At 41.6% G+C, this 27,917-nt stretch overlaps 2 protein-coding genes across 3 annotated transcripts in view; both read right to left on the bottom strand.

Moving 5' to 3' along the window:
- SEPTIN14 (septin 14) overlaps window positions 1–27,917 on the bottom strand; it is a gene marked incomplete at both ends in the record, with an annotated part of 563,121 nt that overhangs the window by 124,037 nt on the left and 411,167 nt on the right. The gene's annotated exons all lie outside the window — the stretch shown is intronic.
- PSPH (phosphoserine phosphatase) lies at window positions 135–27,917 on the bottom strand. 2 transcript variants are annotated; one of them, XM_081255638.1, is made up of 7 exons: window positions 27,647–27,917; window positions 20,551–20,605; window positions 5,564–5,722; window positions 4,535–4,669; window positions 3,920–4,065; window positions 2,765–2,913; window positions 135–630 (listed from the first exon to the last, which is right to left on the bottom strand). In XM_081255638.1, the coding sequence occupies exons 3-7, from the start codon at window positions 5,701–5,703 to the stop codon at window positions 523–525; spliced, it is 678 nt and encodes a 225-aa protein (XP_081111764.1). In that variant the 5' UTR covers window positions 5,704–5,722; window positions 20,551–20,605; window positions 27,647–27,917; the 3' UTR covers window positions 135–522. The 2 variants fall into 2 exon arrangements, with proteins under 2 accessions (XP_081111764.1, XP_081111765.1); XM_081255639.1 differs by lacking the exon at window positions 20,551–20,605.

Raw genomic sequence — 27,917 nt, 5'->3', positions numbered from 1 at the left:
GCGGTCCAGTGGTTAGGACTCAGTGCTTTCACTGCTGAGTACCTGAGTTCAATCCCTGGTCAGGGAACTAAGATCCCACAAGCTGCGTGGTGTGGCTCAAAAGAAAAAAAAAAAAAAATTCTACAAATCTGCTCTGATATGTGGATAAACTTTTATTTATATATAAAGGGAAAACCAATTTCACTTAAAGCTGCCTAATCCATATTTCCAATAATGAAGGTGTTTAATTTACTATCCACCTTCAAAAGCCTTCAAATAAAATATAGCTAGGAAAATACATAAAGAATTCAAATTATAAAACTCTCCAGGTAATTAAATGGTCATAATAATTCCGGAACTACAGTTAAAAAAAAAAAAGAACCACAATGTTCTACGAGCCCTAACTATAGTTTACTTGGAAGTACAGATAATCAGTACTATTTATATATTAAGTCCTAATATGCAATTGGAAGCAAACAGTATCAAACTGTATAACTTTTAAAAATTAACCTGAAGTTGTTATGAACTGTATAAAAACTGATCTTATTCTTCCAGTTCTCCCAAAAGCTCTACAAAATCAGTGATATACCATTCCGAGTTGTCCTTTACTTGTTGCCTGATCACATTTCCTCCAAATCCAATGAAAACATCCTAAGAAGAGAACAAAAGGGAAATAGTTTAAAAGAGAGAGAGAAAGATACAGCAGCAGCCTAGGGCAGTAAGTGTTGTTTAAAAGAATAAACTCTGTGCAAAGAGAGGTGAGCCCAGCCTCACCTGGGGCACCTCCCTCCCCCAGCTCCCCGGGAGCCTCCCCTCATCCTGCCCCAAGAATGAATGAGTCTGACCACCACTGCTGCAGATGCATTCAGCTGGACACTGTGGGCTTCAGGAGAACTGAAGCCCTCTTAAAACCAAGACAATTGCTTACAAAAATAAAACCACACCAGGTGGTAAACATCTGAGTTCTAAACTAGGTGGCAATCACATCCAGGCCAGACAATTTCAGAGACAGAAGATCAAAGAGAAGCCTGTGGTGCCGTGGAAATGCCCGAGGCCTGGAATCAGGACCAGAGCAGGTATCTCCCGGCTGGGCTGGCGTCCTGGGTGAAACTGAGGGACCTCCCTCCCAGGAGGGCATGTTATTCCGGGCTGAAGGAGATGACAACCCCAGAGTATGTTAGCAGCACTCTATTTTTCACTGGTAGAATTATTTAAAGTTACATTGTTTCATTAATATCTGCTCAGTGACACCTTCTTTTAGTCAATTATCTTTTTAAATGGTATTTTCTCTTTTTCTGCCAGCCTACAGAAACAATATACACTAATTTAGAAGTACAAAATTCTCTTACTTGACCTTTGTCTTCATTTTTATTTTCATACCAAACAAGGTGGGGGGGGGGGAATAACTAGATGCTTCCCTTCTAGTTAAATTTAGCCTCCTCCTAACTGAGCTCCCTGCCTCTGCTGCAGCCCTTTCTGCATGCCAGCACCAACTCAGCTGTCCTAACACACTGACTTGTTCCTTCTCGGTCCAGAAGCCTTCCAGGGCTTCCCAGGACCCAAAGGTAACACCAGAGTGCCTGGTACGTGGGGTCTTCTTCTCTTGCTGAAGAGAAAGCTCACTCGCGCCTAGGACCATGCTAGTACATCCTTACTGTGCTCTGCTGCTTCCCCTCCCTCTAGAAATTCCACACACACACACACCCCGCCAAGTCCTGCCAGGCCTCCACATGGAGGCTGCTAACCGTCCTTTAGGGCACAGATTCCTCTGACCACCTTCCAGGGCTACACACCTGCATGCACACCACTTTCTCTTGGTTCAGTCAGGCTGTATCATTTTCTGACTAGTAAGGTCATCTGGAATTTGTAATTTTGCTCTTTCTGGACACCGGGATTGGGGGCCCCCTGAGAGAACCCTGTATTTTATGCCTTGCTATTCAACTAGCCCGGCGTTCACTACTTAGTTGACCCCAACATCGGCTACAAATCATCTAAGAATGTGTTATCTCGAACTGACTCAAGTAGTGTTAGAAGGATCCCAAAAGATTCTTTAACCACGAATGCTTAATCATTGACAGAGAAAGATGCTATTTTTAGATCTCAGGAAACTAGGTAGTAAAACGTTCACCACTATATTTTTGGTTCAGTTTTTCTTAAGTTAGAACAAGACAATATAGTCAAAGTCCTACGTGAAATGGACATGTGATAAGTGAAGATATTGGCTTAACTTAAGATAAGTTAAGATATTGGCTATATAGCACTTGTTTCCTGCTAGTCTCAGAAAACAATGTTAATTCAGAATAATAAAATTCCTTAATATGGGTGTGGTATCAAACCTCCCTGAGCCTCAATTCCCTGATCAGTAAAAAGGAGAAGATAATACTTTTACCTCACAGGGCTGTTATGAGGATTAAATGAGATAACGTATGAGGAAATAGTTTATCAAAAATAAAACATTAAAATTTTGGTTATAGTAATAAGAGCTGCATTATTTGTGGAAATGAAGCCAAACCTTGTTGAGCACATACTTGGGCTGGTGGCAGCCATCCTGCAGGGACAGGGGTCTTTGAAAGTTTTAAAAGGTTTTTAAGTTCCTTATTTGCAACCCTCTTTGGGTTTGCAAAAAGTCAATTAATATATTGAGATTGAATTTGTTTTATTTATTTTGGCTTTTTATTTTAGGCTGATAAAGGTTTTTGTTTAACTCTCACAAATTGTACTGAGTTCTAAGTCAGCTGTCAACAGTAAAAGTACAAACGCAAAAAAATTAGTACACAATACATACAGCTGGAGGACAGGCTTCCATGTCTGTAGCTCCATCTCCAATCATGACTATTTTCTTAAAATGAAATTTTTCCTTTAAAAGTTTAATAACTTTTCCTTTCCCACCAGATTCGGCTGTTGGCTGCATCTCATCAAAACCTGCATATTCACCTTAAAAGAGCCATTAAAACAGTGTTAAAGATCCACAGGATTGTATCAGTAGGGCCAGCCTTTTGCATAGATGATAGCCTCACCTTCAAGTCACTCACAAAGCTAAAAACAGCCTTCAGTAAAGTGACACAGCCTGGACTTCCACACTTATTCCTCAGAATGAACAAGCTTTGCTTTTAAATTACAAATACCTCTTGTCAAGGTTACTCCTTTAGATGATAAACATCTTGGGGTAAATTAATTTTATCCTCTAAGCTTCCAGTGTCATAATTCTCAAAACTTGTTGAGGTGGCAGAACACCATGAAACAGTAATATATTAATTTAAAACATGTTGATATACAATTTCATCTAAGAGGAGATTCCAATTTATATTTGATGGATTATTTCCATTCTTACAGTAATTACCACACTTATTCTCCACTTTTTTTTTAATGATTTCTATCTATAGACCCTTAAAAAGTGTTCTATTAACACATTTAATTTTTTTTAATTAATATTATTTGGTTTTAAGAATGTCAGCCATCCCTTGACATAACTGGAGACATCTTGAGATGACAGAAAACTACAGCTGTGGCTCTGTGATGGTCCAGAGAGGGGCCAGGAGGTGCCTCCAAAGGCAGCTAAAGTGCAGCCACTTGCTCACAAATTAACTCTCCTTCCTGAATCTAAATTGATTCAGATACATGAGAGCTTTCATAGAACTGAAATATGATGCATAACAAAATAAGTCATGAGGGTTACATAGGAACTAACATTTTACTAAGTACAGACATTTATATACAGATAGATGATTATATGGATACTGAAGGTAGGAGAGATGATGACCTAAGTTTATTTTGCAGGGCAAACGATACCAAGGTGCAAAAGACATCAGTAAAGTGAACCCTTTACCTCAACATTTAACTCTGATGCCACCTTGCTTGAGTTGCATTCCAATAGACATTACCTAGGATATTGAATACTAAAACAGATAAGAAGGAGAAAATGTTACTATTAAAGACTTACCATTAAAGTAGAATTTCAGCCTGTTGGCAAATACATTGGTTGATGGGATGTTGAGCTTTGAAGCAACATGCTCCACAATGCTCCTAAAGCCTCCAGATATTAGAAAAACCTGAACATTTCGCTCCTGTAGGCGACTTACTAGCTCCCTGAAAAAATAAAAACAAAAAACATATAAAATACCAAGTGCTGATTAATATAAAAGAGAAAACATGAAACATGAAAAGGAAACTCAAATATATTTTTTTCTCCAAATACATTTGCCCAAGGTACATCAGACAAGGTATACTGCCTAATGAATTAATGTTTTATATATGCTTTTCTAAAAGCACTTAGAAATTAGTGGGTGGGGCTTAACTGCTTTAGGAAACCATTCCACAACTCTATTCTGCCCATGGACCCAGAAACACAAGAAGAAGAGGAGGCTTAGGCTCCCCGTGGGGAGAGAGGGAGGGCAGACGTGGGCAGGACCAACTAGCAGACAAGACCATATACAAGTACCAAAGGAACCACAAAGAAGGGAGCTCTAAAGTAATGGTGAGATACCCTCAGGAGGACATGCCCCCAAATGCAGGTGCTGATAGGGAGACAGTGTGCCCAGACCGGGGAGCCCCTTACCTTATACCGGGGGTCAGGTGTGGTGGGTGCTCTGCTATGAGCCTTTGCACCTGTTCCCTGGAGGGCTGGATCAGAGCTAAGCGCTCTGTGAGGGCAGCCTTGAAAGGCACTGCCCCGCCCATGGCTCGCCGTGTCCTAGGAGGAAGACCCAAAACTCAGGCCAGCAAAGTGCTGTCTTCGAAGTTTACATGCATAGCCTCCCCCGCTCCTCACAAGGTCCATGCATGAGGAAGGTGCCCCACCATACAACAGACGTGGTACATGGCCATGGGAGTGAGTGAGGCCTGGGATAAACTATTGAAGGTTTGCTTGAGAATCACATTAATATTTTGAAGCCAAAATAGCCTAAGTCTATTTTGCAGAGCAAATGAGACCAAGGCGCAAAAGACATCAGTAAAGAGAGTCCTTTATCCTTTGCATCCACAAATACACCATCCAGTGAGCTAAGAAAACCACATATACTATCCACAGGTACCTGCCTTGGAAGCTGTGAGTGTTTGTAAACCAAGAAAGAAACCAAAGGCCCTGTACTCTTGCATCAAAGGAAGCTGAACATGAAATGGTCCATGACCTAGTGACTGCAGGTGGCACAGGGAGGGCAGGAGGGAGGGAGGGACTCTCACCCAGGCATCCATGGAGAGACTCTGAACCATAACTAGCTTTCTAACAAACCACTAAGGCCACACTTTCAACCATGACACAAAGCACTGGACCCCTGGAGACCCCCCAGGTCATCTTCTTTGGTTACTTATCGTCATCATTCCCCTGACCAAGCCAAGAGTATGTCATCCATATTTGTTTGTCAGAGGCAACCATATATTTTTTTGCCATAAATATTTGTATAAAGGGATGGTTGGATGATGTACACTACCAAATTCAGCTCTCAGTGATGGAGGAAAAAGCCTAGTGCCCATGTTTCATAGGCAGGGACTAAGATCAGGGAATTGTGGCTCTGGTCCTGCATGTCATCCAAAAGCCACTCTTCTTTTGCAATTATCATTTCGTAAGGTGAATAAATACTGTTCCTACATTTCTGACACAGCATCCTCAACTCCACAGAGTTTGGCCAGCTCATCAATTCCTTCTTCTCTGATGACTGTGCTGTCGACATCAAAGCACACTGCATCAGCTGAACAGAAAAGTTTCCTCAACTCTGAATGGGAGACCATCCTGGGAAGAATTTTCCTCCTACAACAGAAAAAGATAAATATAGATAAAGACATAAAATATAGTCATAAAAAGGTCTAATTTTGCCTACGACTGTCAATATATTTTAATTTGTATCAAAGTCAGTGTAGCCCATATAAGCATGTCCTCATGGAATCATTCTTTTTTTTTTTTTAACACAAATTAAGCATCTTCTAAACGTCAGGCTCTGGGGTTACAAAGATTAGCGGGACCCAAACTCTGCTCCCAAGAATTGTCTAGTGAAGGTACCAACTTATAAATATATCTGATGTTCAAGCAATATTCAAGGACTTTTGACCTAACAGAGCAATAAGGCAAGGGCTACAATGGAAATGTGCATAAGATACCATGAGCACACAGAGGAAATGTTGAACCTTGTCTATGAAACAGGGCTTCCAAGAAGTACAGGCATTAAGCTGAATCTTGCAGAGTAAGTGGCCCTCTGAGTGGGTTCTCAAAGGGCAGGGTATCAATTTGGGGTGTGCTGGGAATTTGCAGGGAGGGAGACAGCAGCAAGGAGAGAGGGTAATGTTGGCGGAGGGAAGAGCAAGGGCAAAGGCAATGCAGCAGAAGGATGGATGACGTGCTGGAAGCTGCCCAACAGTCCAGTCCAGCTGCCAGGCAGTGCACGGGGAGTTAGTGTGGGCTGGGCTCAGGAGTTTGGATTTTAACTTCTAGCCAATGGGAAACCTTGCTTTCCACCTCAGAAGAGAAGTCAGAGCTACACACACACGTGTTAGTCTCTGGTGCAGAGGTGGTAACTGAAGTCACAGCCTGATGGAAGTCACCAGGGAGAGTGGAAAAAGGGAGAAAGAGGCCTGAGGACAGAGCGCAGGAACGGGACATTCAAGTCAGGAGCCTGAGAAGGAAAATGAGAGGGAAAGGTCACGGGAAGAAACTCTGGGAGACCACAGTGCTGCAGAAGCTATGGAGGATAGTTTCAAAAGAATTTTGAGTATTTCTTTCTTTCTTTTTTTTTTTTTTTTTTTAAGAAAATCACTGGACTAGAATCATGGACGTGAACTAGATCCTAGAGGTCACCCAGACCACTCACCCATCAAAGAGACTAATATGTCATGTACAACGCCACACGGACAATGCAAATCAGCATAAACAGTGGCTGAAAACAGACTCAAAGGAGTCTGGCCAACCCACTTTGTAACTGATTTCAAACCAATGCATTTGGGGCTTCCCTGGTGGTGCAGTGGTTGAGAGTCTGCCTGCCGATGCAGGGGACATGGGTTCGTGCCCCGGTCTGGGAAGATCCCACGTGCCACGGAGCGGCTGGGCCCGTGAGCCATGGCCGCTGAGCCTGCGTGTCCAGAGCCTGTGCTCCACAACGGGAGAGGCCACAACGGTGAGAGGCCCGCGTACCGCAAAAAAAAAAAGAGAAACCACGACATTGAGAAGCCTGCGCACCGCAACAAAGAGTAGCCCCCGCTCACCACAACTAGAGAAAGCCCACACAAAGCTACGAAGACCCAACACAGCCATAAATAAATAAATAAATAAATAAATAAATAAATAAATAAATAAATACCCCCCCAAAAAACCCCAATGCATTTGGCAGAATGATCTGGTTCAAAGTTGACCTGGAAAAAAAAATCTTTTAAGCCAGGGGTCAGCAAACTACAGTCAGTAGGCCAAATCCAGCCTGCCACTTATCTTTGTACAGCCTACAAAGAATGACTTTTTTACCTTTTAAGTAGCAGGAAAAAATAGAAGAATAATATTTTGTGAAACATGAAAATTACATAAAATTCAAAGTTCAGTGTCCAAAATCAAGTGTTATTGGAACACAGCCATGTTCATCGTTTATGTGCCTATAGCAGCTTCCCCACTACAACAGACAAGTTGAGTAGCTGCATCAGAGACTGTACAGCCTGCAAAGTCTGGGATATTTACTATCTGGCCCTTTACCAAAAAAAATTGTTGATCCTTGTTTGACCCCTTACAAGAGAGTACTCCAAACAGGAAATGTGAGTTTCATTAGAGACCCAATAAAAATAGGCAAGGGAGGGTAAATTAATGAATCCAGTTAGATAATAGAATCTTAAACTCTGCACTAACATTATCAACCTAAATGTGAATGTCTCCATTCAACAGAAAACTATTCTTAAAAAACATGAATACTAAACACATCTGCTCCTGGTTATCAACAATTTGTTTTTTCCCCCAGCATCATGCTCTTGTTCAAGCTCATCCCTCAACTTAGAGGACTGACTTCCTAGGTTCACAGATCATCAGCTCTTTGAGGCTAAGCTCCTTTGCTGATTGGTTCTCTTCTGTTCTCTTAATGTTGCAATGGCCCATGGTCCGTCCTTGGTCTTCTCTACCTATACTCACTCCCTAGATGAATTAATTCATCCAGGCTCATGGCTTTAAATGCTGTCTCTATGACAGTAACTCCCAAATGTACACCTGCAGCTCAGTTTTCTCTCCCAAACTCTAAACTCCAACTACCTACCTGACTTCCACTCAGATGTTTGGTAAACATCCCAAACTTAACATGTCCCAAACTGAACTCCCGCTCTTCCCTCCCCCCAGAAAACTGTCATTCTTGCAGCCTTCCTTCTCTCTCTTGATGGCAACTCCATTCTTTAGTTACCCTTGACATTTCTCTTTCTCTCAAATCCCACATCCAAACTTTCAGGAAATGCTGTTGGTTCTGCCTTTAAGCTCTAACTAAAATATGACCACTTCTCACCACATCCACTGCTATCATTCTAGCTTGAGTCACCAATGTTTCTTGGCAAGATTATACCAAAAGCCTCCTAAAAGGTCCCCACCCCAGTATTTGCTCTCGACATAACAGCCAGAGAATCACTGTAAGCTATAAGCAAATCATGCTACACTTCTGGCTCAAAATCCTTCACTGGGCTTCCCTGGTGGCGCAGTGGTTGAGAGTCCGCCTACCAATCAATGCAGGGGACATGGGTTCATGCCCCGGTCCGGGAAGATCCCACATGCCGCGGAGTGGCTGGGCCCGTGAGCCATGGCCACTGAGCCTGCGCGTCCGGAGCTTGTGCTCCGCAACGGGAGAGGCCACAATGGTGAGAGGCCCGCGTACCGGAAAAAAAAAAAAAAAAGCAACAAACAAAATCCTTCACTGGCTCCTCATTTTACTAAAAGTAAAAACCAAAGTTCTTATGATTACCTAGAAGGTCTGCCCCCCAACTCTGGCACCACCACCACCATGCCCTCCCCATTACTTCTCTGGCCTCATTTTCAACTCCTCTCCCCCTCGTTCACTCTGCTCCAGCCTCGCTGGTCCTCTTGCTGCCCTGCAAATACACCAGGCAAACTCCCCACTTAGGGCCTTTGCTCCAGCTGTGCCCTCGGAGGGAGGGCTCTTCACAAGAATACCCACTTGGCCAATTCCCTTGGCAAGAGTTTGCCCAAATGTCAACCTGACCACCCTGTTTACCACTGTAACCACCCCCCAACCTTACCCCCAACACTACTAACCTCCCTCACGATGCCCTACTTCTTTTTACTGTAACATCTTTCATCTTCTAACACACGATAAAGCTTATGTTTATTATGTGTTGTCTATCTGTTCCCACTAGGATGTAAATTTCACAAGAGTAGGATCTTTATCAGCTTTGTTCACTGCTGGATCCTTAAGACTGAGAACAGTATTTGGCATACAGTAGGACTCAGTAATATCTGTTGAATTAAGTGAATGAATAAAGTTCAAATGCCATCTTCACTATTAAGTCTTCCCTGATTCCCCTGAGCTGGAAAAAAATCTCTCCCCAGAACTTCCCCAGTACTTCATGTAGATCTGTTTTTTTAAGATATGGAATTGATAATATTCCAACTTATCTTAAATTGAGTTATGTGCATTGCACCTCCACTCTTGGATTGCAAGCTCTTTATACTAAGATCCAAAAATTTCCAAAACACCTATTGTTTTGAACTTCTTTTGAGTAGATGCTCAATTAATTCTGAAGGTTGAATGAATGAATAAATGATAAAATTGTGAATTACATACCTACAACTAACCATTTTTTTAACTTTTTATTGTGGCAAATTTCAAATGCATACAAAAATAGAAAGTATAAATACATGAACTCCATGTATTTATCAACCTGCTTCAACAATCATAGCAAATCTTGCTTCATCAACCCCACTATAAAAGGTTCTGCACCCCAATTCCAACATTGTGGGGGTAGGGCTCCCACACTACCAAGCAATTCTCGGACACCAGCAGGGTATCCTACATTTCAACTCAATTCCAACACTATCTACCCATAGGAAAAGCATCAGATTCCACAGGTTAAGGGTGCAGTCCCACAAGACTGACCCCACTCTACCCCCAACACACACACACACACACACACACACACACATTTCAGATGCCAGTCACAAGTCCACAAGTCCAGATTATCACCTGTGCTTCTGACTGACCAGCTATAGACTGGAGGTTCCAACAACCCCCTCCTTGGGTTTGATTAATTTGTTAGAGTGACTCACAGAACTTTACTAGATTTATTCTAAAAGGATATAGGGGCTTCCCTGGTGGCGCAGTGGTTGAGAATCTGCCTGCCAATGCAGGGGACATGGATTCGAGCCCTGGTCTGGGAAGATCCCACATGCCGCGGAGCAACTAGGCCCGTGAGCCACAACTACTGAGCCTGCGCATCTGGAGCCTGTGCTCCGCAACGAGAGGCCGCGACAGTGAGAGGCCCGCGCACTGCGATGAAGAGTAGCCCCAGCAACTAGAGAAAGCCCTCGCACAGAAACGAAGACCCAACACACCCAAAAATAAATAAATAAATATATTTATAAATAAATAAATAAATAAATAAATAAAAGGATATAACTCAGGAACAGCAGATGAAAGAAATGTACAGGGCAAGGTATGTGGAAAGGGGCATGGAGCTTCCATGCCCTCTCCAGGCATGCCGTTCTCCCCAAATTTCCATGCGTTCACCAACCTAGAAGTTCTTCAAACCCTGTCTTTTTTGGGTTTTATGGAGGACTCATTACAAGGGCATAATTGATTAAATCATTGGTCACTGGTGCCTAAGCTCAGCCTCCAGCCTCTCTTCCCTCCCCAGAGGTCAGGGCAGTGGGACCAAAAGTTCCAACCCTCTAATCACATGGTTGGCTCTCATGGCAAACAGGCCCCATCCTTAGGTGGGTCCAAAAGTCACCTCATTAACATAAGAGACACCTTTATCCCTCTCATCACAGGAAATTCCAAGGGTTTTAGGAGCTCTGTGCCAGAAATGGGACAGGACCAAATATGTTTATTACAAATCGCAATCTCACACCCACACACTTCCACCTTTGAGATAAATCTGATTTATCTCAAAGCAAATCATATCATTTCATACAAAAATATTTCAGCATGTATTTTTTAAAGGTAAAGACTTTTTTTTTAACATAGTCATTTGCACTTATATTTTAACTATACTGCTGTGCCTGCCTGTGTTCAGGTTTGGCTGCTGAGGACTGAAGAATCAAATCAGGTTAATCACAGCAGACCTCATGATGCCCTTGCTCATCCATTCCTCATCATTAGCATATAAATTAACAAAATGTCCCTGTTATTCATTTATGCCCTTCATGATTTGAATCCTATTTCACCAATCTATTCCCCATTGCTCTTCTCCCCCCACATACACTCACATACACACACCCACACCTTATGCTCAAGGAATACAGAGGACTTCTTGTTCTTTAAACATGTTATGATTTTTTAGTTCTCTGTACCTTTGCAGATGCTGTTCCCTCTGCCTGAAATCACCTAATTACTCATGTCTAATGGGAAAATCCCTATTTATTCTTCAAGGTTCAGATGAAATTATTTTCCCTGTACTAGCTCCTTCATAACCCCCTCAGAGAATTAAGTAATCACTCCCATTCCCTTCCTAGAATGTGAGTTCCTTCAAGGTCGGGACCTTGACTGAATTATCTTTCTGTTTCCAGCACAGTGGGTGCTAAAATTAAATGTTTCATGAATTAGAGTTGAATCTAAGCAGTTACTGAGAACAGAGAATCGAGTAGATTACTATTCTCAATAAAACAATTCCAATTTAGTGTGCTATTATCCTAAAATTAAAATCCTTAACAAGCAATGATGACTATAACAGAGAAACAGAATCAATATCATATATTCTGAAGTTGGAAGGAAACTCAAAGCCATTATCTGGGGCTAGTCCCATGCCTTTCCGCAGGAACAATATTAATACATCTGTTTCACAGATTAACTAATAGAGGTATAAGGAAGTTAAATGCTTTACCTAAGGTCATACAGCTCCTAAATGATGGCCAAAGAACTGAAACTTGGGTCTCAAATGCACAGAGACAACATAAAAGAGGTGGATAAATTAAGCAGAATTAAATAAGGTTAGACATTGTTAAGAACGTAACGTGGGGGCTTCCTTGGTGGCGCAGTGGTTAAGAATCTGCCTGCCAATGCAGGGGACATGGGTTTGACCCCCGGTCTGGGAAGATGCCACATGCCACGGAAGCAACTAAGCCTGTGTGCCACAACTACTGAGCCTGCACACCTAGAACCTGTGCTCCACAACAAGAGAAGCCACCACAATGAGAAGCCCATGCACTGCAATGATGCAACTAGAGAAACCCTGCGCGCATCAATGAAAATACAACACAGCGAAAGAAAGAAAAAAAGGGAGGGAAGGAGGGAGGGAGGGAGGGAGGAAGAAGGAAGGAAGGAAGGAAGAAAGAAAGAAAGAAAGAAAGAAAATAACGTGGACCCAGGAAATATCAAAGACTTTCAGCAAGAATTCAGACTGTCCTCCAAAGAAGACATACATATGGCCAACAGGCAAGTGAAAAGGTTCTCAACATCGCTAATTATTAGAGAAATAGTGAAAGAAGAAAGTCTGCCCATTCTTTGGGAGACCAGCAGATAGAAACAGGTTTCATAAACTGTCAAATTCCCACCAAGCCAGCGAACTCCAAGGAGCTCCGTATCCCACTCTCTGTGCCTCAGAAACAGCCATTTGGCTCTGGTCCAGAGGAATTAACCTAATATTACATGGTTAAGCAGGCTCACTATACAAGCCTAGAAGACAGAAGTCTATCAGCAGAGAAGCAGTGCTTAATGCAGCACAGTTCCACTGAGAATGGAGAATAAGCCACTTGTAAATGGAGAGAAAGCCAGAAACAGACAAACAAATGATGTTAGAGGACCTAAAATGAGATAAATGGAATAGGCTAAAGAACCTTATAAGAATGTACAGGAGGTGACATTCACAGATAGACAAGATGAAAAGACAGAGGGCTATGTACCAGATGAAGGAACAAGATAAAACCCTAGAAAAACAATTAAATGAAGTGGAGATAGGCAAACTTCCAGAAAAAGAATTCAGAATAATGATAGTGAAGATGATCCAGGACCTTGGAAAAAGAATGGAGGCAAAGATCAAGAAGATGCAAGAAATGTTTAACAAAGACATAGAAGAATTAAAGAACAGACAAACAGAGATGAACAATACAATAACTGAAATGGAAACTACACTAGAAGGGATCAATAGCAGAATAACTGAGGCAGAAGAACGGATAAGTGACCCGGAAGACAGAATGGTGGAATTCACTGCTGTGGAACAGAATAAAGAATAAAGAATGAAAAGAAATGAAGACAGCCGAAGAGACCTCTGGGACAACATTAAACGCAACAACATTCGCATTATAGGGGTCCCAGAAGGAGAAGAGAAAGGACCCAAGAAAATACTTGAAGAGATTATAGTCAAAAACTTCCCTAACATGGGAAAGGAAATAGCCACCCAAGTCCAGGAAGCACAGCGAGTCCCATACAGAATAAACTGAAGGAGAAACACGCCAAGACACATAGTAATCAAATAGGCAAAAATTAAAGACAAAGAAAAATTATTGAAAGCAGCAAGGGAAAAATGACAAATAACATACAGTGGAACTCCCATAAGGTTAACAGCTGATTGCTCAGCAGAAACTCTACAAGCCAGAACGGAGTGGCATGATATACTTAAACTGATGAAAGGGAAGGACCTACAACCAAGATTATTCTAACGGGCAAGGATCTCATTCAGATTCGATGGAGAAATCAAAAGCTTTACAGACAAGCAAAAGCTAAGAGAATTCAGCACCACCAAACCAGCTCTACAACAAATGCTAAAGGAACTTCTTTAAGTGGGAAACACAAGAGAAGAAAAGGACCTACAAAAACAAAACAACTAAGAAAATGGCCATAGGAACATACATATCAATAATTACCTTAAACATGAATGGATTAAATGCTCCAACCGAAAGACACAGGCTTGCTGAATGGATACAAAAACAAGACCCATATATATGTGGTATACAAGAGACCCACTTCAGACCTAGGGACACATACAGACTGAAACTTAGGGGATGGAAAAAGATATTCCATGCAAATGGAAATCAAAAGAAAGCTGGAGTAGTAATACTCATATCAGATAAAATAGACTTTAAATAAAGAATGTTACAAGAGACAAGGAAGGACACTACATAATGATCAAGAGATCAATCCAAGAAAAAGATATAACAATTATAAATATATATGCACCCAACATAGGAGCACCTCAATACATAAGGCAACTGCTAACAGCTATAAAAGAGGAAATCAACACTAACACAATAATAGTGGGGGAATTTAACACCTCACTTACACCAATGGACAGATCATACAAAATGAAAATAAATAAGGAAACAGAAGCTTTAAATGACACAATAGACCAGATAGATTTAATTGATATTTATAGGACATTCCATCCAAAAACAGCAGATTACACTTTCTTCTCAAGTGCAAACGGAACATTCTCCAGGATAGATCACATCTTGGGTCACAAATCAAGCCTCAGTAAATTTAAGAAAACTGAAATCATATCAAGCATCTTCTCTAACCACAACGCTATGAGATTAGAAATGAATTACAGGGAAAAAAACATAAAAAACACAAACATGGGGGCTTCCCTGGTGGCGCAGTGGTTGAGAGTCCACCTGCCGATGCAGGGGACACGGGTTCGTGCCCTAGTCCAGGAGGATCCCACATGCTGCAGAGCAGCTGGGCTCGTGAGCCATGGCCACTGAGCCTGTGTGTCCGGAGCCTGTGCTCCACAATGGGAGAGGCCACAGTGGTGCGAGGCCTGCGTACCGCAAAAAAAAACCAAAAAAGAAAAAAAAAAAACCCCACAAACACATGGAGGCTAAACAATACATTACTAAATAACCAAGAGATCACTGAAGAAATCAAAGAGGAAATCAAAAAATACCTAGAGACAAATGATAATGAAAGCACGACGATGCAAAACCTATGGGATGCAGCAAAAGCAGTTCTAAGATGGAAGTTTATAGCTATACAAGCCTACCTCAAGAAACAAGAAAAGTACCAAATAAACAATCTAACCTTACATCTAAAGGAACTAGAGAAAGAAGAACAAGCAAAACCCAAAGTGAGCAGAAGGAAAGAAATCATAAAGATCAGAGCAGAAATAAATGAAATAGAAACAAAGAAAACAATAGCAAAGATCAATAAAACTAAAAGCTGGTTCTTTGAGAAGATAAACAAAATTGATAAACCATTAGCCAGACTCATCAAGAAGAAGAGAGAGAGGACTCAAATCAATAAAATTAGAAATGAAAAAGGAAAAGTTACAACAGACACCATAGAAATACAAAGCATCCTAAGAGACTACTACAAGCAACTCTATGCCAACAAAATGGACAATCTGGAAGAAATGGACAAATTCTTAGAAAGGAATAACCTTCCAAGACTGAATCAGGAAGAAATAGAAAATATGAACAGACCAGTCACAAGTAATGAAACTGAAACTGTGATTAAAAATCTTTCAACAAACAAAAGTCCAGGACCAGATGGCTTCACAGGTAAATTCTATCAAACATTTAGAGAAGAGCTAACACCCATCCTTCTCAAACTCTTTCAAAAAATTGCAGAGGAAGGAACACTCCCAAACTCATTCTATGAGGCCACCATCACCCTGATACGAAAACCAGACAAAGATACTACAAAAAAGAAAATTACAGACCAGTATCACTGATGAATAGAGATGCAAAAATCCTCAACAAAATACTAGCAAACAGAATCCAACAACACATTAAAAGGATCATACACCATGATCAAGTGGGATTTATCCCAGGGATGCAAGGATTCTTCAATATATGCACATCAATCAATGTGATACACCATATTAACAAATTGAAGAATAAAAACCATATGATCAACTCAATAGATGCAGAAAAAGCTTTTGACAAAATTCAACATCCATTTATGATAAAAACTCTCCAGAAAGTGGGCACAGACAGAACCCACCTCAACATAATAAAGGCCATATACGACAAACCCACAGCAAACATCATTCTCAATGGTGAAAAACTGAAAGCATTTCCTCTAAGATCAGGAACAAGACAAGGATGTCCACTCTCACCACTATTATTCAACATAGTTTTGGAAGTCCTAGCCACGGCAATCAGAGAAGAAAAAGAAATAAAACGAATACAAATTAGAAAAGAAGAAGTAAAACTGTCACTGTTTGCAGATGACATGATACTATACATAGAGAATCCTAAAAATGCCACCAGAAAACTACTAGAGCTAATCAATGAATTTGGTAAAGTTGAAGGATACAAAATTAATGCAAGAAATCTCTTGCATTCCTATACACTAATGATGAAAAATCTGAAAAGAGAAATTAAGGAAACACTCCCATTTACCATTGCAACAAAAAGAATAAAATACCTAGGAATAAACCTACCTAGGAAGACAAAAGACCTGTATGCAGAAAACTATAAGACACTGATGAAAGAAATTAAAGATGATACCAACAGATGGAGAGATATACCATGTTCTTGGATTGGAAGAATCAATATTGTGAAAATGACTATACTACCCAAAGCAATCTACAGATTCAATGCAATCCCTATCAAATTACCAATGGCATTTTTTATGGAAATAGAACAAAAAATCTTAAAATTTGTATGGAGACACAAAAGACCCCGAATAGCCAAAGCAGTGTCGAGGGAATAAAACGGAGCTGGAGGAATCAGAATCCCTGACTTCAGACTATACTACAAAGCTACAGTAATCAAGACAATATGGTACTGGCACAAAAACAGAAACACAGATCAATGGAACAAGATAGAAAGCCCAGAGATAAACCCACACACCTATGGTCAACTAATCTGTGAGAAAGGAGGCAAGGATATACAATGGAGAAAACACAGTCTCTTCAATAACTGGTGCTGGGAAAACTGGACAGCTACATGTAAAAGAATGAAATTAGAACACTCCCTAACACCATACACAAAAATAAACTCAAAATGGATTAGAGACCTAAATATAAGACCGGACACTATAAAACTCTTAGAGGAAAACATAGGAAGAACACTCTATGATGTAAATCACAGCAAGATCCTTTTTGACCCACCTCCTAGAGAAATGGAAATAAAAACAAAAATAAACAAATGGGACCCAATGAAACTTAAAAGCTTTTGCACAGCAAAGGAAATCATAAGCAAGACGAAAAGACAACCCTCAGAATGGGAGAAAATATTTGCAAACAAATCAACGGACAAAGGGTTAATCTCCAAAATATATAAACACCTCATGCAGCTCAATATTAAAGAAACAAATAACCCAATCCAAAAATGGGCAGAAGACCTAAATAGACATTTCTCCAAAGAAGACATAGAGATGGCCAAGAAGCACATAAAAAGCTGCTCAACATCACTAATTATTAGAGAAATGCAAATCAAAACTACAATGAGGTATCACCTCACACCAGTTAGAATGGGCATCATCAGAAAATCTACAAACAACAAATGCTGGACAGGGTGTGGAGAAAAGGGAACCCTCTTGCACTGTTGGTGGAAATGTAAATTGATACAGCCACTATGGAGAACAGTGTAGAGGTTCCTTAAAAAACTAAAAACAGAACTACCATATGATCCAGCAATCCCACTACTGGGCATATACTCAGAGAAAACCATAATTCAAAAAGACACATGCACCCTAATGTTCACTGCAGCACTATTTACAATAGCCAGGTCATGGAAGTAACCTAAATGCCCATCGACAGATGAATGGATAAAGAAGATGTGGTACATATATACAATGGAATATTACTCAGCCATAAAAAGGAATGAAATTGGGTCATTTGTAGAGATGTGGATGGATCTACAGACTGTCATACAGAGTGAAGTAAGTCAGAAAGAGAAAAACAAATATCGTATATTAACGCATGTATGTGGAACCTAGAAAAATGGTACAGATGAACCAGTTTGCAGGGCAGAAATTGAGACACAGATGTAGAGAACAAACGTATGGACACCAAGAGGGGAAAGCGTGGGGGGGTGGGGATGGTGGTGTGATGAATTGGGTGATTGGGATTGACATGTATACACTGATGTGTATAAAATTGATGACTGGGGCTTCCCTGGTGGCGCAGTGGTTGAGAGTCCACCTGCTGATGCAGGGGACACGGGTTCGTGCCCCGGTCCAGGAGGATCCCACATGCCGCGGAGTGGCTGGGCCCGTGGGCCATGGCCACTGGACCTGCGCCTCCGGAGCCTGTGCTCTGCGGCGGGAGGGGCCGCAGCGGTGAGAGGGCTGCATACCGCAAATAAATAAATAAATAAATAAATAAAAAGAAGGTACCGGAGGCAACACAAATAACGGAGAATGGGCAAGACTCCTGAGAATGACTGACAGGCTCCTGAAGCCTCAAAGATGTAAGATGAAGCCAATCTACAGTGCCTCTCTGTGCCTAGCACAAGTCCTGGGAAATGCAGAATGGGCACCATCTTCAAGAGGTTCCTAGTCTTGTTGGGATGATCAGACAAATCACTATTGCTCACATTTGAAAAGCCAGCACCTTTAGCCTCTTTCCAACCACTGATATCAGCAATAGCTTCAACCAGATCATGAGCCTCAAATATGAAAGGAAATGTACATTTCCTCAAATAAAGTGAGGACTGATTTTCACAGACCCAGATGAACATTAGTCCTGACTCATGATTCAGAATTGCTGACACCTGCATCCTGGGTTGCACTGTGGTTCCAAAGACAGATTTTGGTTCCAAAGACAGGATTTTTGAGACAAACTATTGGAGGACAGAGGGAACGAAAAGTGCCCACCAAACTGAGAAGGCATCTTGAGACCGAAAAATGAGGCAGGCAGCTCTGTATAATCAATGGATCGGTTTATCATAGGTAACTTACTCAGAGGGTGGGATCTGGATTGGATAGACAACAATCCAGAAGCATTCGCAGCTGCACTTCCCACCACCAAGGGGCCATTGGGACAATTTTATAGTGCTTGGGAATAGGTGCTTGGAAACAGGGCGTGCACTCCCAAGCCAAGATTTATGAATGGGTAAGTGGTCTCGTGGGTGCCAGGAATACATCAGGGGAGGGTTTTCATCATTGTTTGGGGACTAACAGAGCATAGAGGCTACCTGGTCCTAATGATTATTAAACAATGTCTATTAACTACAAAGCCCTTGATGACAGAGAAGTGAGTCACTGCACAGTACAGTCCTGGGTAGGGTCAGCGGAAGGACAGGAGAAACTGTAAGGGTCCATGATGGTGCCAATTATACTAACAGCCATACACAAACATTACATTGAAGTTACTTGGAAGACTGATTCTTTCTTCATGCCCTCTCTAGCAGATGGAGCTGGATTATATGACCTTAACTTTGCCCACTAAATGCTTGTGCCAGAGGATATGCCCTCCACCCGTCAGCTTACATGGGTTTCAATCCCCTGCTTAGACTGCAGAACAAATTCAGCTTCCTTTAGCACTTCCCTACCTGCACTGTGAAATACTCTGTCTCCTTATTCACTTCTGGTTCCCTCTTTTTTTCATTGTCTCCACCAGGAGTGACTCATGATTCATACAAAGTCAAAATTCTCATAGCTCCAGGGGACAGAGGGGAAATCTGCTGAGTAAGTTCAGTTGCTTCAAAGTGAATTGTGTACATTAGAAAAATCGTTGCTGGAGAATGGACTCTGGATCCCTCACATCTGGCCCTTGCAAGGAAGGGGGACAGGACGGGGGTGGAAGAAATCCTGGTGGAAAGGTCTGTGCTTAGACATGGCAGCTCCCAGGCCTGGTCCCGACCACTGGACCACTGCCTTCTGTGTCTCAGGACAGGACTCCTGCCCACCCGACCTCAACAGGTCCATCTTGGGGAAGCAGAGGGCCAACTGGTAAAGAAGCCACAGCTGACAACCCCTTCTCACCCCCAGCTCCAAAAGTACAAAAACAAGTTTTCCTTCCTGGCCAACCTTAGGAGGTCTGGTTTTAGATAAAAGGAGAAAAACTTGCTCATCCAAACTCTCTTCCAACTTCTCCAACTAAGTATCTCGCAAGAGGCATCTAAGATCACCTTCACCAACTTCCCCTTTTGCTGGGATTGACCTCTTACCTTCACCTGTGTGAGAACAAATATAAGCTGGTACAGAGGTTGAGGAAGCCGACAGAGCAAAGCTTCCTGGGCTTAGATGGGTGTCACCTGGGATGGCTTTGGTCTTAGGGGTGAGTCTGTTTGGGGCCCTCCAAGCAGTGAAACAATGCCCAATGGAGTCTGAGAGTTTCTGAATCAGAGGAGAGTCAAAGAGCCTTCCTGTAACTAGGACTATGGTTTCTGGTCAATGCATTATAGTATATTTTATGATAAAAAAGAACAGCTATTCTTCGGGGAACCTGAGATTTTTAAGCATGCCACATAGGTTACAGCAGACAATTTTTTTTCTTCAGTGAATATTAAACTGTTAACTGATAAATATACAACAATGACAATGAAAACAGAAGACGAATTGGACTCACGTTTCTCCAGGGCTGGATTCCTAGGAGACAATACTCTTCTCTTCCTGCTTCTTTCCTGAATAAAAACATAGCATAAAGCTCTGACTACAAATTTCTTTAAGAGAGATCTTGTGAGTTCTGCAAGAGCAAGAGCCTAGAAAAAAAACAGGGACATGAACATCAAGGTCCAGACACAGGAGAAGAAACAGGAGACTGTCTAGCTTCACTGTCCCTCCTAGCAGGACCAGTACAAAGGAGGGTCAGCTGCAAAGTCTCCTAAGACTGCTTCCCCTGGGAAACCCTTCACTTCTGTCTCCTTGAAGCACGCAGAGGAGGAAACACTCTTCTGTGGCTTTAATTCTGCAAAAGCTTCGAGTATGATAGGAAATCACCTACACCTGATTAACAAGGCTCAAAGGCAAGGGAAGGAGAGAGAAAGGGGAAGAGGATCTACTGGGAAAACACAATACAAATACAGAGAAGCCAACACAGGTCCATTACAGGCTCTACAAAACGAGGAAAGTCAACAACATTCCAAGAACAGTCAGAGGGAAATCTTGCTGCCCAATAACGAGGGAACGAAGCCAACAACTTCAAATTATAATCCTCATCATTTAAACTGTAAATAGAAGTGGATAGGGACTTCCCCAGTGGCACAGTGGTTAAGAATCCGCCTGCCAATGCAGGGGACATGGGTTCGAGCCCTGGTCCGGGAAGACCCCACATGCCGCGGAGCAACTAAGGCCATGCGCCACTACTACTGAGCCTGCGCTCTAGAGCCCGGGTGCCGCAACTACTGAAGCGTACATGCCTAGAGCCCATGCTCCACAACAAGCCACCACAATGAGAAGCCTGAGCACCGCAACGAAGAGTAGCCCCCGCTTGCCACAGATAGAGGAAGACTGCACGCAGCAACGAAAACCCAAAGCAGCAGCAAAAAAAAAAAAAAGTGGATAAAGGTGCTAAATCTCAGAAGAAAAAAAGAGATAAAAAGAAATAGTTAAGAACAAGCAGCAAGAAAAAGCAGAGGTTGACAAAGGAAGGAAGCCAGAATGGAAATAAATCATTTGGAAGGTTCAAATACGGTCCTCACCGAACTCAGAAAGGGTTCGGTGTACCCTTCTCTCAGCGGAGTCACACAGGATAATACTCCCGTGAAGGAGGAAGAGTACAAAGTGTACTCAAAGCCTCGTACCTGAGCATGCAAGTCTAGCGTTTCTTTCCCACTCTGCTGAGCATGACTGGCTTCTGCAGGTGTTCTGAATCCCACTCCCCTGCAGGCCAGCGAGAGCTGCACCCTAGCGATCCTCCCCGGAAGCTGCTGTTCTTAAGGAGAACCCACTGCCGGGAATGGCATGACAAGAAAAGGAATATTTCCAATTTGCTTCTTTAATAGAGTTTATTCTTTCTCCTTTGATCCATTGGTTTAATTACAAAGGCCCGCTCTATTTCTCTTCTAATTTAGAATTCATACTTTGCTACTGGCCTTTTTTTTTTTTAATTGGGCATGTATTAGATCATGTGAAAATTTAAGACGTCCCTTGTTTCACCAGCATGAAAATGACAAGACTCTGATCGTTATTATATTGAAATCCTACCTGGTAGTTTTAATAAAATATAGAAATCTTGAAATGTATATTCTTCCCTAACTTGTAGTCCAATGCCAAAATTAACTCCAAATGAATCTAAACACAAAAGCTAAAACTATAAGACTTCTAAAACACAGGAGAAAAATTGCACACCTATGGTAGGCAGCCTCTAAAATGGCCCCTAGTGGGAATTCCCTGGTGGTCCAGTGTTTAGGACTCTGTGCTTCCACTGCAGGGGGGCCTGGGTTCCATCCCTGGTCAGGGAACTAAGATCCCGCAAGCCACACAGCAAGGCCAAAAAACAAAAAATCCAAAAAACCTACTGAACCGACTTCCTGCTATCCCAACCCATCTGTAACCCCTTACCCTTGAGAGTTAGCTGGGTATAGTGACTCTCTTCCAGTGAATAGAGTGAGGCAGAGGTGATAGGATATCACTTGCAAAATTAGACTGACACAAATGAGTGTCTGTATAACTGTGAGGTCTGAACAAGCTCTAAGGATTGTGCCAATGTCAGTTCCTTGGGATGTTGTCTTCGGGGGAAGGGACATGGGGGAAGGAGGAATGCATGAGATTTCCCTGTATATTTCTTTGCAGCCTTCTGTGAATCCATAATTATTTCTATTTAGAAAATATTATAAAAGTGGTTTTTTTATAGTGAGTTAATCTCGGGGAATTCCCTGGCAGTCCAGTGGTTAGGACTTGTCACTTTCACTGCTGGGGCCTGGGTTCAATCCCTGGTCGGTGAACTAAGATCCTGCAAGCCACACAGTGAGGTAAAAAAATAAAATAAAATAATAAAATAAAGTGAGTTAATCTCAAAAAAAAGAAAAAAAAAGGAATGTGGCTTCCATCTTGCCCTGGCACCCCCACTCCTTGCTCTGGGGGAAGGCAGCTACCAAGTTGGTAGCTGCCCAATGAGAGGCCCATGTGGCAGAACTGAGGGGACGTCCAGCAAACAGCCAGTGAGGAACTGAGGACCTCAGTCCAACAACCCTCAAGGAACTGAATCCTGCCAATAATCAGGTGAGTGCTCTAGGAAGCAGATCCTCCCCCAATAAAGTGTTCAGATAAGTTGACCTTGGCCAACTGCAACCTCTTAAGAGACCCTAAACCAGAACCACCCAGCTAAGCTGCTCCCAGATTTCTGACCCACAGAAAGTGAGAAAATAAACGTTTGTCATTTTAAGCTGCTGAGTTTTGGGATAATTTATCATGCAGCAATAGATACTAATAGAAAAACCTTAAGGTAGGCAAATTTTTCTCAAATAAAACCCAAATAGCATGAATAATAAAAGGGAAAAAGTGATAAATTGGACTTCATCAAAATTAAAAACTTCTGCTTTTCAAAAGACACCATTATGGCGGCGGTGGCGGGGGAGAAAGAAAGGGAAAAAAAGGCAAGTCACAGAATGGGAGAAAATATTCACAATACATATATTTGATAGAGGACTTGTATCTAGAATAAAGAACTCTTACAACTCAATAAAACAAACAACCCATTAAAATATAAGCAATAGATATTTCAAAAAAGATGTGCAAATAAACTCAAAAGAAGAATAACAAAAATAAAAAAGACTGACAATACCATGTATTGGTGAGGACATGGAACAACTGGAACTCTTATACATTGCCAGTGGGGATGTAAAATGGTACAACCACTTTGGAAAACAGTTGGGCAGCTCCTTACGAAATTAAACATTTACCTACCGTAAGAGTCAGCAATCCCACTCCTGCAGATTTATTCAAGTGAAATGAAAACATATTCAGGGGACTTCCCTGGTGGCACAGTGGTTAAGAATCCACCTGCCAATGCAGGGGACATGGGTTCAAGCCCTGGTCTGGGAAGATCCCACATGCCGTGGAGCAACTAAGCCCGTGAACCACAACTACCGAAGCCCGAGTGCCTAGAGTCCTGTGCTCCTCAACAAGAGAAGCCACCACAATGAGAAGCCCACACACTGCAGCAAAGAGTAGCCCCCACTCACTGCAACTAGAGAAAGTCCGTGAGCAGCAAGGAAGACCCAACACAGGCAAAAATTAATTAATTAATTTAAAATATATATTAAAAAAAAAAAAGCAGCTAAGGGATGGGACTTCCCTGGTGGTCCAGTGGTGAAGATTCCACACTTCCAATGCAGGGGGCATGGGTTTGATCCATGGTCGGGGAACTAAGATACCACATGCCGTGCAGTGTGGCCAATAAATAAATAAATAAATAAATAAATGTAAAAAAAACAAAAAAACAAAAAACATATTCAAAGCAGCTTAATTCGTAATAGCCCAAAACTAGAATGACCACCAACAGATAAATGGATAAACACAGTGTGTTACATCCCTAGAATAGAACACTACTCAGCAATAAAAAGATATGAATTACTAATGATGCTATAACATGAATAAATATAGAAAACATTACACTGCCCAGAAGAAGCCAGACACAAAACAGTACATACAATATGATTCTGTTTATATGAAACCCTAGAAAATACAAACAAATGCTATTATGACAAAAATTAGGCCAGTAGGGCTAGGAGTGGGGGGATCTGACTGCAAAGAGGCCCTAGGAAACTTAAGCGTGATGGAAGTGTTTTATTGTGGTGGTGATTATAAGTGTGTACAACATTGTCAAAATTCATCAAAATGTACACGTAAAATGGGTGCATATTATTGCATTAAATTATACATCAATAAAACGTTAGCTTAAAAAAAGTTATTAGGCATGTATCAAATAAACTGAAAACTTAAAACGTCCTGACTACTTTGTTTCCCAATATGAAAGTGATAGGACTATGATCATTATATTGAAAACACACCAGGCAGTTGTAATAACATACAGAAATCCTGGATTTAATTTTTCTTCCCTGATCCTCATTCCAATACTGGTCAGTCAAATATTTAAAGAGTAAACACAACGTGCAAGTCACATATAAAGAAAACATAGTACATAAGTTTAATGAATAGAAGAATTATTTATTTAATTCCCAGCTTGAAGCTCTACCTGTACAACAACGTATCTGGTAAGTACGTATTAAAATTCTAATTCTAATGGTAAAGAAGTTGACGAAGTCAGATACTGCAACTCTAAATTCTGGAGATTTTCCTACTCTTGTATTGATGACTCCCCTATGTAGGACTGCATCATTCATTCATGCTGTTTGGTAACAGGCAGCAGTGGGATAAAACAATTCAAATCAAAACTACAATGAGATATCATCTCACACCAGTCAGAATGGTCATCATCAAAAAATCTAGAAACAATAAATGCTGGAGAGGGTGTGGAAAAAAGGGAACACTCTTGCACTGCTGGTGGGAATGTGAATTGGTACAGCCACTATGGAGAACGGTATGGAGGTTCCTTAAAAAACTACAAATAGAACTACCATATGACCCAGCAATCCCACTACTGGGCATATACCCTGAGAAAACCATAATTCAAAAAGAGTCATGTACCAAAATGTTCATAGCAGCCCTATTTACAATAGCCCGGAGATGGAAACAACCTAAGTGTCCATCATCGGATGAATGGATAAAGAAGATGTGGCACATATATACAATGGAATATTACTCAGCCATAAAAAGAAACGAAACTGAGCTATTTGTAATGAGGTGGATAGACCTAGAGTCTGTCATACAGAGTGAAGTTAGTCAGAAAGAGAAAGACAAATACCGTATGCTAACACATATATACGGAATTTAAAAAAAAAATGTCATGAAGAACCTAGGGGCAAAACGGGAATGAAGACGCAGACCTACTTGAGAATGGACTTGAGGATATGGGGAGGGGGAAGGGTGGGCTGTGACAAGGCGAAAGAGAGGCATGGACGTGTATACACTACCAAACGTCAGGTAGATAGATAGTGGGAAGCAGCCGCAGAGCACAGGGAGATCAGCTCGGTGCTTTGTGACCGCCTGGAGGGGTGGGATGGGGAGGGTGGGAGGGAGGGAGATGCAAGAGGGAAGGGATGTGGGAACAGATGTATATGTATGACTGATTCACTTTGTTATAAAGCAGAAACTAATTAAAAAAATAAATAAATAAACTTAAAAAAAAATGGATAACCAGTGGACCTACTATATAGCACAGGGGACTCTGCTCAATGTTATGTGGCAGCCTGGATGGGAGGGGAGTTTGGGGGAGAATGGGTACATGCATATGTATAGCCGAGTCCCTTTGCTGTGCATCTGAAACTATCACAACATTGTTAATCGGCTATACTCCAATATAAAATAAAAAGTAAAAAAAAAAAAAAAAAAAAAAAAAAAAAAAAAATCTAGAAACAATAAATGCTGGAGAGGGTGTGGAAAAAAGGGAACACTCTTGCACTGCTGGTGGGAATGTGAATTGGTACAGCCACTATGGAGAACGGTATGGAGGTTCCTTAAAAAACTACAAATAGAACTACCATATGACCCAGCAATCCCACTACTGGGCATATACCCTGAGAAAACCATAATTCAAAAAGAGTCATGTACCAAAATGTTCATAGCAGCCCTATTTACAATAGCCCGGAGATGGAAACAACCTAAGTGTCCATCATCGGATGAATGGATAAAGAAGATGTGGCACATATATACAATGGAATATTACTCAGCCATAAAAAGAAACGAAATTGAGCTATTTGTAATGAGGTGGATGGACCTAGAGTCTGTCCTACAGAGTGAAGTAAGTCAGAAAGAGAAAGACAAATACTGTATGTTGACACATATATATGGAATTTAAGAAAAAAAATGTCATGAAGAACATAGGGGTAAGACAGGAATAAAGACACAGACCTACTAGAGAATGGACTTGAGGATATGGGGAGGGGGAAGGGTAAGCTGTGACAATCGAGAGAGTGGCATGGACATACATACACTACGAAACGTAAGGTAGATAGCTAGTGGGAAGCAGCCGCATAGCACAGGGAGATCAGCTCGGTGCTTTGTGACCGCCTGGAGGGGTGGGATAGGGAGGGTGGGAGGGAGACGCAAAAGGGAGGGGATATGGGAACATATGTATATGTGTAACTGATTAAATTTGTTATAAAGCAGAAAAAAAATAAAATTAAACTTAAAAAAAAAAAAAGCTAAATATGATCCAGCAATCCCACTCCTGGGAATATATCTGGAAAAAAACATAATTCAAAAAGATACATGCACCCCAATGTTCATAGCAGAAAAAAAATAAAAATAAAAAAATAAAAATAAAAAAATAAAATTCTAATTCTAATGGTAAAGAAGTTGATGAAGTCAGATACTGCAACTCTAAATTCTGGAGATTTTCCTACTCTTGTACTGATGACTCCCCTATGTAGGATTGCATCATTCATTCATGCTGTTTGGTAACAGGCAGCAGTGGGATAAAACAAGTGAAAACCATTCAGAAGTAAACGGATGAAAAAAAAGCCTTGGAATCCCATGAAATACTTTATCTATCCCGATTAAGGAAAATAAATGTAGAATCACAGAGGCCCTGGGTGTAGGCTAGGCAGACCGGTAATCAGAAAGTTGGGCACACAGAGAGATAAACACATGCCCAGACTTACCCGGGCGCTGCTGCTAGTTCCTGGGCCGCTGCCACCGCCTCCAGGTCTCCCGCGGCTGTAACCGTCCGACTGCAGGGGGTGCCGAGGGCTGGCTCCGACGTGGAGTCGCGGAGTTCCGATGGAGGTGACCTGTGTAGACCCGCAGAGCCTTTAGCAAACAATCATGAGATCTGCTGATAAGTGCGGTGGCTTCTGGCCGGGTTTGCATGAGCTTAGTAAACTGGAGCCCGCAGACCTCAGCTCGGCAGGGCCGGGCAGCGAAGCCCTTGGC

The sequence above is a fragment of the Mesoplodon bidens genome (genome assembly GCF_964165515.1).
Source record: "Mesoplodon bidens genome assembly, chromosome: 15".
NCBI lineage: Eukaryota > Metazoa > Chordata > Mammalia > Artiodactyla > Ziphiidae > Mesoplodon > Mesoplodon bidens.
The sequence above is the reverse complement of the archived record's forward strand: the minus strand, read 5'-3'. Positions and strand labels throughout refer to the sequence as shown.